Source organism: Neolamprologus multifasciatus, chromosome 1 (assembly GCF_963576455.1).
Source record: "Neolamprologus multifasciatus chromosome 1, fNeoMul1.2, whole genome shotgun sequence".
In the NCBI taxonomy this organism is placed as follows: domain Eukaryota; kingdom Metazoa; phylum Chordata; class Actinopteri; order Cichliformes; family Cichlidae; genus Neolamprologus; species Neolamprologus multifasciatus.
The window spans coordinates 18,684,905-18,704,825 of NC_140439.1; the positions used below are offsets into that span (position 1 = coordinate 18,684,905).

Sequence of the window (19,921 nt, forward strand, 5' to 3'; positions counted from 1 at the left end):
CCTCGCAGATTTATCTTTCATGGAAGAGTGGCCCTGCAGAGGTAAAACACTGGAAAGACATGATGGGTCATCCTCGCACTGCCGTGGCCCAGTGGCATGCTCTTAAGGCCTGAAGGACCCAGCAGCCCACCTGCCTACATTGTTTTCCCCTCAAGAATCCCCCCACCCTGCCCCTGCCCTCGGCACATATCCCCTACTACCTAAATGCACTGTTGGGCTTCAGACCATCTATCATCTCTTTGTTCTCAGGCCTCTTTGATATTCCTCGCCCTCAGTCCTCATGACACCTTCCTTAGATTCCACCCATGTCAAGATCTGATTCCCGCCTGACCCTGTCTCATCCGTTTGTCTGAACTTAAAAATGTCTTTGATCTCATATGCTCTCCTTGTTCCATCTTTCTTTTTTTCTCATTTTTTTTCTTCCACCATGTTTCCCTAATGTTTTACATCAGAGCAGTACCTCTTAACACCCGCAATTACAAACTACCAACCAAAAATGGATCAAACAGGCATTCCAACCATCCGCTGTGGCAGTGTGTTTGTTTGATTGTTTGCTTGATTGTTTGAATCCTTCTGTGTTTCTGTGTCTTTTCCTACATTCCTTTAAAATGCCTAAAAAAAACATCAGGAAAAGCGGCACAGGCAACAGAAGAGCTGTATTTAAAATGGACAGGAACTGGACTCTGTCACTCATCATGTTTTTCACTCTTCACTCCTCCTCCTGCTACCACTGTAATAATTCTCCCTTGGCTGGAACCCTTTGTCGTCTGTGCGTGCTGTGGGTGATGTGCTGTAACCCCAAATGAAGATCGTCAAGAAAAAAATAAGAAAAAAAGGATATGAACATGAACATTTAGCACTGGTCTAAAAGGGGCAAGTGTCAAACTGCTTTCCTATTTTCTTTAACTCCCGATGGACAGAAAAAAAGAGTAAAGTGATTAATGTTGTGTTTTATTTATTTATTTAATGAGTTTTGTTTCGAAAGAACTTAGAGAATCAACCTGTTCTTCCAGAAAATAAGCAAAAAGCAGCTTCCATGAGTGTGGAAGTGTGGGGATAATGCGTGTGCGTGTGTGTGTGTGTGTGTGTGTGTGTGTGTGTGTGTGTGTGTGTGTGTGTGTGTGTGTGTGTGTGTGTGTGTGTGTGTGTGAGGGAGGAAATATTTTAGATTTGGACGGCTGAACAAAAAATATTGTTGAAAACCAAACTGCCCTTGATAACAATGACAAAAATTAAGATTAGCTAGACATGTGGGTGGAGGTCACTGAAGTTAAACAGTCCTTCTGTCCAAAACACATACACAACTTTCTAACACGCCCTTTAGTGGTCTCAAGAAAGACAGCTAGTTTCAGTTTCACATGTAAAAGATTTGAGCTCAGAAAATCAGACTAACTGCCGGAAATATATAACAGAGGATTTCATTGTCAAACAATTTACCACTTTGATTTTTAACGTTGTTATGTTTTGGTAAATGGTTATAGCCCAGAAACCCAAATGTAAATGGTTTTCTTTGAGAGCAGAAAACAATCTGTGCAAATTGTTGACGACATATAGACATGGTAAAGCAAAGGTACACCCTTTCTCAGTTCTAAAGTTTTACATACCAGCACATAATAAAAAGTTACTGACATGTGGTAAATACAACCTGAGATGCACAACAACACATTAGTTTAACTGAAACTAAGCCAAAATGAAGAAATAGTGTGTAGAAAGCTTATTGAACTGCCTTTAGCAGCAATAACTTGAGGTTGAGAGCTGGAATTTGACTGGGCCTTTGCAACACCTTAATTTTTAGCTTTTCTGCAATGTTGTAGATTTGCTGCTGTGCTTGGGATATTATTTCAGCCAGGCTTTAGTTGTCAAACAAATCGCCTCACATTTGACTCTAGAATAGTTTGATAAATAACTGCAAGGTGTCCAGGTCATGTGGCTGCAAGCCCAAATCATCACCCCTCCACCACCGTGCTTGACAGTTGGTGTTTGTGCTGATCTGCTGTGTTTGGGTTTCTCCAAATGTGGCGCTATGACCAAACATCTCTCATCTGTAAAAAGGACATTGTTCCAAAAGTGGTTGTGGTTTGTTCAGCTGCATCGTTGCAAACCTAAGCTGTCTTTCTCTGTGCAACCTTTCCAAACTAGCCCTTCTACAGTCTTCTTGTAATTGAACTGTCATTAACTCAATTTTAACATTTAACGTGCTAACTTATGCCGGTAGAATCTGAGATGCAACAGTTGCTTCTGTAAGATCACTGATTGTGTCATTCCTCTTTGGCTTTGTGTTTGCACACACCTGAGTGCTACAGACTAACAAACTGCTTTTATAGAGCGGGTGATTATCGGGTCCTGACTGCTTATCCTCTTAAATTCAATGGAAACAGTAAGGTGTACATAGTTTTTCACACACACTGTTTCAGCATTTTGGCTTAATGTTTCTTGAATTAAAAAATGACACTGTGTAGTATGTTTTATACTTCATGTGAGGTTGTATTTACCTCATTGTAAGACCTGCTAGGACAGATTATGTTTTTATGTCCTGATATTTAAACCTTTTCTTTTTTTCTTTTTCTTTTTTTTTTTTTTACCATGACTACGTTTTCCGAGTTTAGAAGAAAATATTGAGTCCTACAACTAGAATTTCACTTTTTTCCATCACATTTCACTGCTGTGGTACCACAGCAGCCAACCGTTAATGCATGGCTTGATAACACAGATTGGCAAAACATTTTTCTTTCTAGCTTTTTACTGCTGTTTTTTTAACCATCTCCAAGATCTCATGGTGACAAAGTGCCCAATCCTACACCATGGCATTGCACCAATATGCAATACCAGCAAGTTTCTCCAAGTCCAGTACATCAGTGGCAGTGACCAGAAACTACAAGAAGAATATTTCTTACAGTATTAACTTAAAACTGGCTGTTTTGGTGCGATGCCACTTTGTGCTCTCAAGAAATCTCAGATTGTATGTGCTTTTTATATGTGTGTCGATCAACTTTATTTAGTCACAAAACACATCTGTATACACACACAAAACTTACAAAAAATCAAAAGTTTATAAACTATTACAAGATTACAAATTACAAATATGCCCAAAATACAAAATAAGACTGCAGCCACCAGATGCAGATGTTGTCAAGAGATTAAGAGCCCAGGAATATCATGGACTACAACTGGGTCTTTAATCTAGACTTAAAGACAGCAGCATTTGGAGGATTTATAACGGACACAGGGAGTGGAGCTGCAGTTGAGAAAGCCCTGTCACCTTTCTGTTTGAAATGAGAACTGGGAATGTAAAGGCAGAGTTTGTCTTTATTTAGTTATTTTTTAAAACATCTTTGCTGCCTGAATGCGACCTCCCTCAAGACCTGTACAGACACGAGCTGTTGGGATGAATGGAAACAAATGAGAGTAATAACACCTGGGGTTGGGAAAAGTCTTTTTACATTCCACTGTTTGTTTTTTGTCTGCTGGATGTATGTGTGTGTGTTTGCACTGTGGTTGAATGTCAGTATTTGAACTTATGTTTGTGTGATTGTATTTACTGTGAGTCCCTGTGTGTATATCTGCACTAAGTTCTATTTTGCCAGTTTAATACTGAACAGCATTCTTTGCTGTTTTTATTCTGTATGAATCCAGATGTACAGAGAAGTATGTTCTTTTCTTCTTTTTTTTTAAGTTGTCACTTCTTGGAGAATCACTGCACTTGTTGACGATGATGCTGGAACAAACCTCTCTTCACAGCAGGCTTATTTTCCTCATGTTTGGAGGACATTTAGATCTCTTATACATGAGCTGAGAGTGAAGGTCACAAGAAAAAAGCTTTACAACAACCATAGATAAAAGTTGCTCCATTTGACCGCCATACACCAGATTTTCAGTTTAAACAAAAGCAGCTGAAGACGTTTTTCCTCTATGCCCTATCTCGCCTCTCTAAGTGGACCAATCTAATTCACCAAGGCCAAAAAACGAAGGGTTGCTCCTTCACGTCACAGCTGATGCTCCCTCAAAACACCCCCATTGTGCACACTTGCTTTCTGGCACAAAGTATTCTGTGTGTGCCTTATGAACCCCGTCACGCCTTGCTCTTCACCATATGCGCTCCCTCTCCAAGTGTCAGGAAGGGAGGAGGGGGGGAAAAAAGGTGAGACAGGAGATAATCATCACCTCTTTGCTTCACTGTTAGCTACATCTCAGGTCAGAGCAGAGCCTTGGAGCATCCCAAAATAACCACCTCTCATAGTCATCTGTCTGTCCTGATGTACTGCCCTGCTGACAAAGCATTACATTCCAAAGGCTTAGTGAAAGTCAATCGATGCAATTTAAATATTGGTTAAAGATCAGTCAGGGTTTGATACATTTTTTTAAGAAATCGAGCTAAAATTGTCTTTCTACACTCGTCACTGGCCAAAAACCAAACACTGGTAAAGTTTACTGGACAAGCTCGCATTTCTGTTTTAGGGCATTCTCTTTAGGGACTGCTTGAGACAAAGAGAGGTTAACCAGCAACATTTTAATTTATATACTGACTGTATAAAATGATTGTGAAAATGTTCTGTATGGAGAAAAAAAGAGAAAAAGAACCATCATTACTAATGGGGTTGTAGATATCTATCCTTGATATCACAAATCCGCCTGTTTCACTCCCTTTCTCTTTGTAGTTACACATCCGTGGGGTGCACAATGTTAAATATTGACCATTTATTTTTTTGAAATCTGTACAGTGTATATAATGATATAAATGTATATATAAAACAAAGATACTTCTGGTCTGGTATTGTTATGAATTTTTCACATTTTCTTTTATTTATATTACTTTAACTCACACATGTATTTCACAGTAATAGTTAATTCAGTCTTTATTTTAAGTTTTTGATTACTGGCTACCAGGGTCAGGAGCAGACCATACGTGCTGGATGGGCAACCAACTTTGACACTGGGGGAGGCATTTGGCTCAAGACAGCAATATATGATAGTACAGTCATGGAGACATTTAGCCACAACTCTAAAAGTGCAAAAATATCTATCTTAGATTGCAGAGGCAAAGGGGGAGACAAACAATAGAGATGTTTTTCTCCACACAGTAGGACGGGTGATTGTGAGCGCACAGTGTCATCAACACATTTACATTTGTTTCGCAGTTTTTCAGTAGAGTTGTGCTTTGAAACTAGTTCCCAAAGCCTGACCTGCATCGATCTATCTGCTCAGTGTCCCCCTCAGAGTCGTGCTGATTACCTCAACTCATGCAGAAGCACTAAACTACTGTGCTCACATTACAGTAACTTATCTGTGATATTTCAGTTTTTCATTACCAAATTGTATGAATTAGTGTAACTTATAGTTGAAGTGCATCAGTAAAATGCAGCTCAGGGGGCGTAGTCACTCTTTTAGGTGGGCCTGGACCCCTGAGATCCATGGGCACTTCTTGCCAGTAGTGTGTTGGACCCCTTGCTTTTATAACTGCCTTGTCTTTGTGGCATAGATTGAACAAGGCGCTGTGAACATTACTTAAGAATTTTGGTCCATGTTGGCATGATAGCATTACACAGTTGCTGCAGATATGTTGGCTGCACATCCATGATGTGGGTCTCCAGTTCCACCACATCCCAAAGACGCTCTATTGATGGTGATCTGGTGATTGTGGAAGCCATTTAAGTCATGTTCAAGAAACTAATTTGAGATGTTTTAAGCTCAAATTAGTCGTGATGTGTTATCCTGCTGGCAGCATCCATCAGAAGATGGATACAGTGTGGATATAATGGAATGGATATGCTCAGCAACTCTTCTAGGCTATGGTGTTGGTGCCAAGAAAATGCCTTTATGTTGTTGCCATATGCTGACCCATCTGAATGTCAGAGCAGAAATCAAGACTCAAAAGGCCAGGCAACATTTTTCCAACCTTCTGTTGCACAGTTTTGATGAGCCCATCTGACTTGTAGCCTGAGATTCCTGTTCTTAGCAGGCAGGAATTACAACTGCTGTGGTCTTCTGCTGCTGTAGCCCATCTGCTTCAAGGTTCAGCATGTGCATTCAGAGATGCTCTTCTGCATACACTGGTTTTAATGAGTGCTTTTTTGAGCTACTGTTGCCTTCTAAGCAGTATGTCCATTCTCCTCTGACCTCTGGCATCAACAAGGCCTTTTTTATTCAGAGATCTTCAGCTTTCTGAATATTTTTAGACCATCCGCTGTAAACCCCAGAGACGTTGGTGTGGGAAAATCCCAGGAGATCAGCAGTCTATGAAATGCTCAGACTAGCCCGTCTAGCACCAAAAACAGTAACATGTTTCAAAGTCAATTAACCCCTTAAAGCCTGAAATATGAAATCATTGCCAGAAAAATTAAACTTTTTGAAAATGGAGAATTTATTGAACCATGTGACAAATTTGTTACAAAAAATGACATTTGCCACGTGATTGTGTGCTGCCTGTAAAAACGTGGAGAAGCTCCAGCTCCTCAGTGACTCTAAGCTGAATAAGCAGTTAAGAAAATGGTATGCATTCATAGTCCAATTTAATCGAAATTACAGAAGTATTGTCTGTTTTATGTACTTCAAGTATGAGGAAAAAAAAGTAGCTGGTCTGAAGAACATTATGTATGAAAATAATACGCATGTAGCTCTAGCTTGAAGGGGAGTACCATAAATTAAACTGTTCTATGCAAGACCAACCTAAAGGTTTGCAATATGATTATCTATGTCAGTAAAATAACACAAACAATGTGGCTGGTTGGCTACACAACCAACATCAAAATGCTATCTAACGTAACAGAGGTCTGTTTGCAAAGAGCTCTTAATGTGCAGTTTTCATCCAAAGATGTCTAAAGATTTTTGGGTGTTGATTCCATCCACCTTGTGTAGAAGCTTAATTCCAAATATACATGTCAGCAGATAAAATTTCAGTTAATTCATCCAATGATGGAAATACATAAAATCACATTTGCTCCCTGCTTTCTTCTTCCTTCAGCTCAGGCAAAAAAAAACAACAAAAAAAAAAAGAGGCTTGGTTTTAAGGGTAATTAACATGGATTTTTAGAATCGGCACTGATCTCTAGAATTAAGCAAATTGCCTGCTCTGCCTCCTACACACTAAACTGTCTCACTGCAAGTGTGCATGCATGTAATGATGACAGAGGGTGTTCAATTTACCAACTTATCTAACACTTCCATCTTCAGAATAAAACCTGGCATGCCTCCTCGCTCGACACTTTTCTTATGCGCACAGCTCTCCAGCAGGCATTGGAAGACAAGAGGCGCACTAGGGGTGCTGCTGCAGGTGGTGCTGGTGGAATAAGGAAACAAAAGCACATGAGATTGAAATTCCAGGGGAGCAGAGGGTGACGGCAGTGCTGAGGATAAAACGGAGAGCTGTCACGACACGGGAAGCAGCAGTGGAGGATGACAGGAGCGGCGGGCTACAGATAGACACAGTGGGTGTGTGTGTGGGCAACTGATGAATATACACTCTAAACAAGCCTCAAAGCAATAAAGACCTGAATTGTGCTTCCCCTGCATGGGGGATCTTAAGGTGTTATTCTTTCTTTTAAGGCAAGGAATTGTGACACCAACAGTGGATCACATTCAGGTCTCCCGGCTGCAATGGTGATAAAAATATTGAGGTCATTTATGTGTAAGTGACGATGTAAAATGACTTTAATGGTTTCTTAAGTATAGTATTTCATGCACATGTATTAGATGCATAATAAACTTTAATAATGAATGTAAAAGGAGCTGTTCTATAAAAAAAAGACCCCAGTGTCATTCATATTATTACATTATATTATTAATCACATTGAAATTGCTATTAGATTGAGTAATCATGTGTAGGCTGTCTTTTATTGTTAGAGCCAGTCACGGTGGATCTAGTTACTGCTATAGATTTTTTTTCCTTGTCTTTGGGCTTTTTTCTATGTTCTTACATAATTTAACAATTTTTGACAAGCATTAAACTAAGAAAAGAACAAAAAGAAAGTTTTAAATATATACATATATATCTGTCCATGTCCTTGGTTAAATAAATATTCATGCTTACCCAAGGCAAGAGTCAGGGTGCACCATGGATTGGTCACTTCAGAGTAAACATAACAACTGGTAAATCTAACGTGCATGTTTTTGACATGTGCACAGAAAGCCTTAAAAGCACAAGGAGGACATGCAAATAATTCTGCACATACAAACCTCAGCCAATCAGAAGGTTCAAACACAACCTTTTCGGTGAGTGAACACTTGATTGCCTTTACACCCACTGCAAAAAGTGTATGTAGCATACTAGTTTAGAAACGTCTTCAAGTAACTTAAAGAAGTCCAGACGCTTTTCTTTGCAAGCTCCTTTGACTACGATGACCTGGATGACTGCGAACCTTCACAGACATACTAGTTTAGCTTTCCTCTGAAATGGATAAAAGAAATAAACTTCATGGTTGAAGTACTTGGTTAATTTCCACTTGCAATAAAGGTAAGCGCTGAGACAGATGGCAGTGAAATGGAAAAAAACCACACAGAGGGGAACCCTTCTGACATCATCTCGGTCTATTTTAGGAAAAGCTGACAATGTAACAAGTGAAGGTCATTCTTCCTCAACATATTCTCCCTTATTAAAGGAGAATATATTTGCCTCAGTCTCATGTCTGCCTTGTTTGTGTAACACCTTGGCTGCACGTCATGTGTGCATTAATATTCGATGGACGTACACAGGAGGGCTTGTCATCTGTTTAGAGTCTGTGCACATCTCCTGGCCAGAGGGCATTTCCCTCCTGCACTCAGTACAAGGTTCCACTGGACAGACATGACACATAACCGGACAAAAAAAAAAAATGTTCCCCTTAGTCAACACATGCATATCCACTAGAAGGGGAGACAAAAAAAACCCAACCTTTTTTTTGGTTTTAAGCAATAATATATATGGTTTGATTGCAAAACTCAGCTTGACAGAAAGTATTTTTACTGTAAATAAAGGCTTAAAAATACACAGCTTAAATTTAATTGTAATTTATTTAGATAGCTTATATTTTCACATTGCATCCTGCATTAAAAATAAGGTATGTGAGATATGTGTGGTTTCAGGTGAGCCATTCGCCACACTGAAATCAGCCGGAGCTTGAATTTGACACTGAAACTGAAGGGATCTGCTTCCCTCTGGTGTCTGTAAACCCACACTGCAGGCTGCACAACCTTCCTTATGTAACAATAGTGTCTATATTGTCAGTCAGGGCTTCCTGCAGTCACGTGATCCAATACCGTGGCATTATAGGCAAAATCACAGTCATGAATGACACAGCAATGCAAAGAGACAAGCATTAACATTTATTAAATAACACACAATGTCAATAATAGGCAGAGTAAAATTGATTTACAAATCATCTTGCAGCCATTAGTCAAAGGTGGCTTCTTCAGTAAGCTTCTAGCAAACCTAGGAATTTGAATATACATCACTGAATCACACATTTATAATACAATATATTCAGAGCAAGTTTCAACTTCTGAAGCATTTCTGTAAAGATTTATTACACTCACATTCACTCCGAAACCCTCATTTAATGAGTCTCTGTAAAAGGCCTGGCAGGCCAAAGACCTCACTGGTTTTCTTTCTCCAAGTACTCCAAGCTGGGCGCGTCCAGCCTCTGTTCATGATTGCGGTTTTTTGTGAACTCCTTCAGCATATCCATGACCTCTCCTTGGTAGACGTCAGGGGTGGGCTGAGCCTCTGTGAGTATAAAAAGACCAGGATGCAAAGAGCATAAAATAAAGAATCACCTCAGTTGATTTTAGAACAATATAGGAGCATAAAATTGAAACGTATGTAGGCTGATGGAACATATTTTGCCTCAGTGATAATAAGAAGATGCACAACAGGCATCAACTGAAATAAGATCATTCCCTCTTCATCCCAATAGTACATCTATGTCACTTTGAAAATTCTGTTGATTAATTTCTAAATGTAAAAAAAAAAAAAAAAAAAAAAAAAAAAAAAAGGCATTTCAATTAATCACTTAGTAACAGCTTTGTCATTATTTGTCCCAGTCCTGTCAGAATTCCTGCAACAGTTTATTTGTCTAGAGATGCTGCCAATTTGGTATGCTCAGGCTGTTCTCACAGTGATTTTGTTTTCAGCTGTTTTCACACACAAAAAGGTAAATAACCGGAACAAATTAGAGTAAATTACAAGAGTAAAAAGCCAAGTTATCCAGGAAAAGTAAATGAGTTCCAAGGATAAAGGTTAAAAACAGTAAATGAAGTGTAGTTCGTTTATAAGGACTGTTATAACAACAGCATCATCATCATCTATTATTTCAAATATAATTTATTATTTCCTATCTGTCAGTTAAAACAAACCAAAATATTTAAACAAATAAATAATCATAGCCACTGGAGTTTTACACATTTTGTTGTTAGAAGGTGAAAACAAATTGACTTTTGCTGTTTTCTTTGTTGCTGCAAACAAGTCAAAGGCTTTTTAGATATCTGTAACTGAGTAATATCTGGCCCCAAACTTCCATTTTCTGCTAACTTTAGTGCTTTAATGTCAAAGTTTATTTATCTGTGTAGCACTTTTTATACACTCTCATTCATTGCTCATCTGAACTGAAACATCCTGCAACATAATAGTAAGTAACAATAAAAGAAAAATCAATAATAATAACATTTTACTATTTTACTACAGTTGCCACTATTCTATTTTTTTACCATTTTATTTATCCTCATTTTGCAGCTATTTAGTTAAATTAATATTCTTGATATTTAAATTGAGCTATTTCTATAGATGTTAGAGCGTTTTCTTATATTTTATTAACTTTGTAATATATTGCATAATTTAATTAGTTCAGTCTTTTACTGTTATCGTCTTGGAGGGACTGTAACCCACATAATTTCCTTAGGGATTATTAAAGTATTCTGATTCTGACTGGCAACAGGTCAGTAGCATGACTGAGTATAAAAAGAGCATCTTAGAGAGGCAGATGATGAGCAGAGGTTCCTGAATGAGCACTAAACTGTGGAACACTTTCAGAATAATGTTCCTCAATGTAAAATTCTTAAGACTTGGAATATTTCATCATCTCCAGCATGGCTTTGTAGCAGAAGAGCCCAGGTCCTTAGAGCATTGTGAAATGTAAAATATAACAAAAAAGTGCCAGGACTATAAAACATCTAAATCCTAAATAAGACAAGAATGGGACAAGATTCCAGTCCTGAAAGTTCCCCAACGTTCTTCAAAGAAGAGAAAAAAAATGTTACTGCCGAATCAAATTCAAAATAGCCTTATTTATGTTCATCTTCAGAGTTTAAACATTTGAAATGCTTTCTATGGTCTACTCTGAATAAAACGTGGAGTAATGAGATTTGAAATCTGTTTTGACTTTATATTTCACACAGCATTCCAGCTTTTTTGGATTTGGGGTCATAGAAGAATAGCTAATTACAACTATCAACAGAAGTGCTATTTGGTTTTAAAAATACATGTGGAGGGAGCTAACTGCAGGTGAGTTTGTAAAGACAGTCTTTTTTTTTCATGTTGTAGCAGCATTCCCAACATTGTCATGGGTTGTAAGAGCAGCTGTAGGGAGGTGTTGGAGGACTTAATGAAGAGAGCTGAGTTTTGGGAAGACATTTGCAAAGCATTAAAAAATTTAAATCACTTCCAAAACAACTAAGAGCTAGAACAGAGACAAAACATGAAAATGAGTCTGCAAAATTAAAAAGAAAGACACTACTTGGCTCTCACCTGTTGCCCAATAGTAGATGTCCCAGTCGTTGCTTGGTTCATTAATCAGCCTGTCATACTGCTTTAGCTGGTTCTCAGTCATTGTGTTCAGGTATCGCTTTGCAAAAAGGCTACAAGACAGAAAATTGATCAGAATCTGAAGCTTCCTTCCTGTTTTCTGAGAAAAAAATCCTTCACAATGGTAAACAAAAACTTAAAAAACAGCTCTAATGATTGAAAATACTTAAAATATTATTCTCACATATACAATGAAATATTTACTATGAGACTGCACCGAAGCCTCATTTTAAACTCAAATGTTCTCAAGAATGTATTTAAAAAACAGTGATATGAATTATTGTCACTGATCGCATTTACACTGGATTTGACTAAGGAAGGAGCAAGGATCGATGGTAGGCAAACTTAAAACCGTGCTTAGAAAAAATACTGGATGTAAACACATCCTTTAAAGCTGAGATGGATGAATGAACAACGCAGGTCACGGACAAAATCAGTACAATTCAGCAACCTTAGCAATATGCAGTTTTCCAACATGCCCCTCTTGCGGCTTTCGTAGAGAAGGCGGCGTCTCTTGATGTCGATGGGCTCGCCTGGATTTTCCTTCCAAGGGGGCAAAGGGATCTCAATCAGGTCAACCTTTGTGTCTTCGGGAGAGTCCCCGCGGTAACCACGAGATGACAGCAGCCCTGTGATTGCTGGTCTCCAAGCAGCCTGACACATCCCGGTTACCAGCTGATGGGACAAGCACACATTAAAAGACACATGTGATAGGTCAAATAATCCACTGTGTCTTCTGAACGTGCTGAGTCAGTACATCCGATTATTCTAGTTACTAACAAACATTGTATTTGGGCAAGATTGTGGTAGCAATTATTATCTAAAAGCTGTCCTGGGGGTTATTCAATCCAACTAACTATTCATCAAAGCCTGAAAAATACACAATGAATATTACGTGGGAAATCACAGTCTGACAGTTCTTTTCTGCTTTTATAATTCCATCAGTTTTGACAAGATCTCCAACACCACTGGCTGAAATGCAGCCCCAGACATGGCATAAGACCTGCTGCCATCGATCTTCAGTTAAGTCCTTGTGTAACTTGGCAAACTTCAGCTTTTTCTCATGTTTTCCCTTCTTTAACGATGGCTTCTTGAGAGCCACCCTTCCACATTCCTGGTGAGGCTTCAGTGAATAGTAAATGTGTCAACTGAAGGACTGGCTGCATCTCTTGAATCGGGTCTTTGCTGGATTTTTTTTCCTGCTTTTCTTAAGGACCAAACTTTCAGACACTGTTCACCTGTTGCGTTTTTTGTTTTTAGACCTGACACTGTCCTCCAATTTTATAGTTTCCTCAAATTTTGTTTTTAAGGATACACTTGATATCCCACTGAGGTATGTTAATTTTTCAGCTAAAAGCTCTCTGGAAATCAACTTGTTATTAGAAAAATACAATTTTATGCCTGTCAAACTGTACTTTCATCAGTTTAACTGAAGAAATAGGACCGTTTTTGCGTCGGGCTCCTTGATTTAGGTGTATATTTTATGCTTGAATGAATGGTAAGTAAGTATTTAGCGGCTTAGCAAAACAGGTAAAAAGACTGGAGTGAAAATGAGTGGGGTGGGGGGCTGGGGAATGTTAATTTAAAAAAAAATGGAAAGACTTCCAAAAACCTAGGAAAACTATTCCTGAAGGCCCTTTAACTCTATGGAAGCAAATTTGAAAGAAGTGAGGGTTGGTTCAAGGCTTTATAGTATAGTATATACCAATGCAAATCATATAATCTAAAACGTTTCTTTCTCCCCAGTTTCAGGTTTCGCTTTTAGCTATCTATAATAATATTACAATAACTATGATGGCTTGGAGTCCTAAAGATTTGCTGCTAAACCAAAATAAAGAAAGCAGAGGGTAATTGCATAATCTGAGACTCGGTGCACTGTTGTACAACTGTCCTCCAAGAGGACAACCTCTCTGCACCAGAGCTAAATCAACCCTGACAATAGTAATGCCACACCCTCGAGAAATACTGAACCGTTTGTTTAATACTATTAAGTCTGTTACTGCGTCCTGAACATTAAACGTACTAACGCTAAAAATGTTTAGAATTAGACGGCGAGCTCTGACGTTACGACGGCCACAGATTCAGATTTCAAGCAACAAATACACAAATTATGAATTACTCGCCAGCTCACCCTTTTCGCGACAATAGAAGACAGCATTTTAACCCAGCTTCTTTTAAGGTCCACAAATTTGACGAAGATCCGTCTCCCCTGTCGAAATGTTTCTGCTGTCTGACAGAAATTACACAAGTACGGTCACAGGAAACTACCGGAGGGAGGGCTGTACACAGCCCACACGTGGTTTTGTTTAACTGCAGGAAAACGTAGCTGGCGTCACAGTTGGACCTTTAGAGGTTATATAGTTAATCTGTGTATTTATTTATTTTTCGTACTCAAAAACAAATGCATTTGCTAAATACATGCTTGACCCTTTACCAAAAACTAAACCAACTTGACTACAGGAACTAAAAGTCGATTGTTGTTTTCAGCCGGTGAATATGTCAGATGCACCAACGGCCAGAGTAGCAACATTAGCTTTAGCTGATCAGAGAACGAATGAGAAGTAAACTGGTCGCTCGTGCTGTGAAATACCTTGTATGTTTGTGAAAGTTTTCATCAGAATTCAGTTTTCTTATCATTTATTTCCGCAGACTGTATTTTCGGTTTGTCACACTCAGTTTTAGCCACAGTATGCTTATTTTAAGTCCAGCGGAACATTAACGTTAGCTAACAAAATAAGGAAAAGTGAAATTTTTGAAGTCTAAAAGTGCATCCTTTGTTTTAATTTCTAAGGTGTGCATGTGCGAGCTGCACTTAAAACAAATAACAATTACTAGCTGGATTGCAAGTAATTAATTATCTTCGGCCCACGGGATGGCTGCTGCAGGACGAGAACATGCAGCTGGACCAAGCACCGACGACAAAGATATAGATCTATATAGTGACCTGAATCAAAACGATGAGGTGAGTCTGGCATTGAAATCAATGCAAAAAAAAAAAAAAAGTCAGTGTATGAAACGATCAAACATAATGTTTATTGAAACAATCGGTCAAAAATAAAACTGCGGTACATATCTTCCTAGAAGGAAGGTGCCACATCCTTTATTTTTTTTTTAATTTTACGTTATCTAATACTGGAATATATGTTAGTACGTTTTTGAGCTACTTAAAACTCACCTATGACATGAAAAATACTTAACTAAAAGGATGAAATTTAACAAAGAACCGATTTGGAATAGTTTCTTTGGGCTTTAGTTGTATATTTCTTTAGGTAATTATTTTTTAAAAGACAAAATTAACAAAGTTTGTGTGTTGAAAAGTAAAGGTGGTCATATGCAGCATTGACAAGACTTTTGCCCAGTACTGTAATTATTATTTTTCTATACTTCGCAGGATTTGGATAGAATTGCAGAAGCAAATGAACTTTTTGATGCTGTTCTAACCGGTTCTGTTAACCAAGACAAGAATGTTGCTACCAAGGAGTCCTTACGTAAGGAGACATCAGCTAAGGAAGAGGATAAATCAACAGAAGCAAATACTCCAAAAAGAGCAAACTATCTAAGGAGACTTTCTGTATATGTTGGGCATTTCCCATGGGTGAGTTGAGTTTTGCATTACCAATACATTTTCATCCATTTTAGAAACACTGTTAATACTAAAACATTACTGGAAAACAATAAATAATAATCTGATTTTAGATTCTTTATATAATGCCAAGACAGATAGCACACTATACCATGCTTGCCATTTGTTTACACAGTTGGCATTACTTTAGTATGTTATCAGTTTTTGTGAGGATATTAAATTTTCCGGTTCTTCTCCAAATGTGTTAAAACATTTGGAGAAACTAGCAAAGGCTACATAGATACAGTAGATGATCTGTTATACCTATAAAGTTGAATGACTTTCCCCCTACCAGTTTTTTTTTCTTTTTTTACAAACCTTCTCATCCTTGCAGTGGGTAACTGAGAATGACCTAACATCTATGGCCAAAGGGTTGGGTGTGAAGAACATCGCAGACATCAAGTTTGCTGAGGACAGAAGTAATGGTGTGTCAAGAGGGTGAGTATTGTGTAAAATATAGGGAAACCTTTAAAAAATAAACCATTTTTGTATTTTTCTTTTAAATTTTATCTCCTACTCTGTGATGCAGCTTTGCAGAAGTGGTGATAACGTCAGACGAGTCACTAAAACTAATGTTGGAAAAATTACCACAGTGTAAAATCAACGGGGAAAGGATAGACTGTCGCTATGCCACTTGTCAGAACCTTGCTTTTTTTGAAGAGGAAGCAAACAAACGTAAGGGGAAGACGACTCCCCCCCCCCCACACACACACTGATATTTAGTTTGTATTACTAAATGTCAGGATAACATTTTTCATGGAGATGTATTTTGTTTTTTTCAGGTGTACCCTTGCGAGCTAACAAAGAAACCAAGGAATGTGATTCGTCAGATGAGAGTCTCTCAGTATTATTAGCACAGAAGACCACCCCGTCTGCTATACCTCCACTTTTTCCATCACATCCACTTGCTAACAGCTTTCCTCCATTACCCGGCCCTTCTTTTGGTCATCCACCTCCCCTGTTTCCACATATGCCACAAACAATCGCTCCGCTCATGGCAGCCCCGCTGTTCCCTCCTCATCCAGTCCCTGTCCCAAGCCACCCGTCTCTTGGTATGCATCCCCCATACTTCAGCCCAGCACAGGATGGGCACAGCAGCAAAGCTTACAGCCAACAAAAGTGAGAACACATTATTTAATTTTTATAGCCACTGACACACTAAAGGCATTTACAGAGAGATGAGATTAAACCTCCAGTGGAACGTAAACCAATGAGCAGGATGCAGAGAGGCATAAATGAGAATAGAGATTACTTATGACTAGAAGTTACAAAAAAGAAAACATTGAAACATTAGTTACTTTTACTAATAACTGTCTATTTTACAGAAACACACCTAAAAGTTCAGATCAACATTTGGAGGAGCTTATGAATAGAAACAGAACCATTGCCAGCAGTGCCATCACAAAAGCTGTGAGTGGTGCAACAGCTGGTAAGTATAAATGCATATGGGACACAGTTTTTTTTTTATGCTTATTATCTATGATTAACAGACAGTTGGAGAAACACTCAAAATGTAAAGTTGTTCCACACAACTTGCACTTGAATTAGGAAGCACACATATATCATAGTATATTTTTGTCTTAGATATAATTTGAATACATGTTTTTACTAGTGATAAAAACTAAATACCGTATTGTGTACATAAGTCATTACAGACTTTATGCATTATTTGAAAGGCTCTGAAAATCCTGTTTTAATGCTAATCAGTCTGATCTCTGCAACAAACAGTACTGTGTATGTTAAAGCATTGAGCCACCCATCATTGTGTGTAGTTTGTTTTGTTTTTTTGTTGTTGTTGTTGATGTTATCCTTCTAGTGCATTAAAAAATTGAAGCCTTTACCTGTTGGGTGCTTTCCAGATGGTATTGCATGGTGGATCAAAATCTGATGATACTCATAATTCCATCAGCACTCATTAAAATCCCAACACCTCTGGCAGAAATGAAGCCCCAAATCATGATGGAGCCTCCACCATGTTTTACAGATGGCTGTAGACACTGTGTTCTAGTTCTTTGGTAGATTATTCCTATTTTTAAGGACATGACTTTTTATAGATAGTTGTTTTGTTTTTTTTTTAATTATTATTATTTTGGCCTGCCAGTTTGGTTTTTTTTGGTCTCCACTTCGGTTCAGTTTATTGAAAATACTGTAGTTACAAAAATTACAAGAAAGACTGGCTCCTTTGAAGAAAAATACAAAGAATAATGAGTAACTCAAGAATTTAGTACATTTAGCATATTTGTGGCAAAATAAGAAAAACATGACTGTTTGGTTGTAGTTTAATCAGATTTGATTGTCAGTGCTTTTACAACACAATCAGTGTCTTTGGGGCCTTTAGGTTTTTGGTTATGGTTTTTCTAGCTTTGCACACTTTTAATTTCTACTTTCTTCAAACGTTTTGTTACCTCCTCTAGTTCTATCAGAGTGAAATAAGAGCCTTTCTTAGTTCTAACTATTTCTACTGGGGATTTGAGAGGAGTTTAAGATGAAGCTTTGGCTGGCACATTTAACAACATGCAGAGATTTATCCCAAAGCCCTCTCAGCCTCGTTTTGGCTGCGTGCTCTGGGTCTCTGTATACACATAGGTGAATCATCACCTCAGGCCAGGTTTTATGTCTTCTGACTCAACAAGCCTCCCTGCTGCTTCTGTTCCGAGATACTTTCCTATCTTTAATGAATTTTGTAGTAACTGTCGCCCATGTTCAAAAACTTTTTATTAAACCTAACCCTAGGAACTTTAAAGTGCTTCGTTACTAAACAATCAAATGCTTCTAATATCTCCCAAATTTCTACATCAGGAGACCTGCAGGTGGCCATGGAAACACTATTAACTGCCATTGCCATCATTAAGCAGTCCAGAGTGTATGGAGATGAGCGATGCCAGACGCTGGTCACATCACTCAAGGATTGTCTAGTCTCTATCCAGGGCAACTATGGCTACAGGTTTGTATAACTGCCTATCAAAACGCTGTTGTTGTTGTCCATATATGAATGTATATATACGTATGTATATGAACTAAAACTGAGGTTGGACCTAGCATTAGATTTCTTACTTTGTTACAAAACCATATTTCTTTTCAGTGAACAAAGTCGCTCTGGAAAAAGAGACCGGGACAGGAGTCGGGACAGAGAGCGAGAGCGGGACAGAGACAGGGAATGGAGCAGAGACCGTGAAAGAGACCTGGAACGGAGTCGAGAGCGTAATAGAGACCGGGAACGGAGTCGTGGCAGAGAGCGCAATAGAGACTGGGACAGGAGTCGTGACAGAGAGCGTGATAGGGACTATTCTTCTGTTTGTGAAGATGCAGGAATGTCTCGAAGACACCTGGAGCACTCCTGGAGTGGAGAAAGGGAAAAGGCGTATTCACGGGAACGGGAAAGACACAGAGATCACAGAGACAGGTACCACTAATTAGGTAAGTTTTTCACTAATATTAATTTGTACACTACAATTATATTTTACCATCAATCAGTTTCACGTTTTTGGAATATCTACTATTTTTCCAGTAGACATTTTGACCTCTGATGGAAGGAAAGCCCAGGTGTGTTCCACATAGGTTGCATTCCGATATTGCTAACTCACTGGAACAACTTACTAGAACAAATGAGCCATTTTTTATTTCACCTTTTGTTTTTCTTATGGTGACAAAAAAAACACAAGTCGCCTGCTCTCAAGAAGTTCTGTCATCCGTGTTAGGTTTCTCATTACACAGTAATAAGTACAAAAAACTTAAATAAGACTTATAACATCGTTTAGTTTGTTCAGTAAACCTGATAATGCAGATTTATTCATGTAGAGCACAATAACTGTGCTTTACTTCCTTCAACCTTCAACAATTTGTTCAGGAATTTAGCAGCACTTTGTGCTGTGATGTAATAGTAGCTTATTATTTAGTGTCAGTTTTTTCATTTTGGTTTATAAATGTATAAAAGCTTCTTATAGCTAATATCTTCTCATATTAAAAGTACTTTTCATCAGATCTGAGGCCTGTACTATGAAAAGAAGTAACTTCAGCAGTAAAGTTCACATCTGTCACTTATGGTTTAATATGAACTTAGAGAGATGGTTAAGTGTTACCTGAGTGTATGTTGTCCAGAGAGCAGGAGCTCCATTACATTTCATAAATGTTTGTAGAAGCAGTCTGCATGACTGGGTGCTTGATTTCATACATTTATGGTCATGGAAGTGATTGAATATCTAAATTTAATTATTTGGATCGGTGACTGAATCCTTCTGGCAGTTTACTGTATTATGTATGTGTATATGGTTCATAAAGTGAAACTCACTAAATTTACTACTATACATTTACTATATTACAGTGGATCAATTTATTAAATCTGCCTGCACCGTGAACTGACAGAGCACAGCTATATTTGATCAAGTAAAATGAAAACATTTTACTTGATCAAATGCAGAACTTTTAGTCAAGATATATGTAAGGGATTAGCACAAATATTCATACTGCTGTGTGAAACACCACAGGATGCATCCTAAAATGACAGAACCCATTTAGGAAATGTATTTCTGAAA

At 38.2% G+C, this 19,921-nt stretch overlaps 3 protein-coding genes across 7 annotated transcripts in view; 2 read left to right on the forward strand and 1 right to left on the reverse strand.

Moving 5' to 3' along the window:
• The window catches only part of syt7b (synaptotagmin VIIb), a 122,575-nt gene extending 121,415 nt beyond the window's left edge, over positions 1–1,160 (forward strand). The window contains exon 13 of the mRNA XM_085169176.1: positions 9–1,160. Within this exon, the coding sequence (XP_085025302.1) occupies positions 9–113 (105 nt within the window). The 3' untranslated portion in view covers positions 114–1,160. The remainder of the gene's footprint in view (positions 1–8) is intronic.
• sdhaf2 (succinate dehydrogenase complex assembly factor 2) lies at positions 1,071–14,038 on the reverse strand. Of its 3 annotated transcripts, none has more exons than XR_014875645.1 (5): positions 13,899–14,038; positions 12,219–12,442; positions 11,711–11,820; positions 9,505–9,694; positions 1,071–7,273 (listed from the first exon to the last, which is right to left on the reverse strand). XR_014875645.1 is itself a non-coding variant. In XM_085169648.1 (4 exons), exons 1-4 carry the CDS (start codon positions 13,923–13,925, stop codon positions 9,564–9,566), a joined length of 492 nt encoding a protein of 163 aa, XP_085025774.1. In that variant the 5' UTR covers positions 13,926–14,038; the 3' UTR covers positions 9,280–9,563. The 3 variants fall into 3 exon arrangements, 1 of the variants encoding a protein (XP_085025774.1); XR_014875638.1 differs by lacking the exon at positions 1,071–7,273 and adding an exon at positions 9,280–9,400; XM_085169648.1 differs by lacking the exon at positions 1,071–7,273 and having other exon boundaries at positions 9,280–9,694.
• Positions 14,015–19,921, forward strand: part of LOC146525616 (cleavage and polyadenylation specificity factor subunit 7-like) — a 6,298-nt gene continuing 391 nt past the window's right edge. Inside the window, exons 1-9 of one of the 3 annotated variants that reach the window (XM_085169453.1) lie at positions 14,015–14,119; positions 14,559–14,729; positions 15,159–15,362; positions 15,724–15,827; positions 15,919–16,064; positions 16,172–16,508; positions 16,715–16,818; positions 18,189–18,333; positions 18,472–18,792. In XM_085169453.1, coding sequence (XP_085025579.1) covers positions 14,640–14,729; positions 15,159–15,362; positions 15,724–15,827; positions 15,919–16,064; positions 16,172–16,508; positions 16,715–16,818; positions 18,189–18,333; positions 18,472–18,792 — 1,451 coding nt within the window. In that variant the 5' untranslated portion in view covers positions 14,015–14,119; positions 14,559–14,639. Of the gene's footprint in view, positions 14,120–14,153; positions 14,730–15,158; positions 15,363–15,723; positions 15,828–15,918; positions 16,065–16,171; positions 16,509–16,714; positions 16,819–18,188; positions 18,334–18,471; positions 18,807–19,921 lie in introns of those variants that run through there. The other 2 variants (XM_085169373.1, XM_085169532.1) reach the window with 2 other exon arrangements.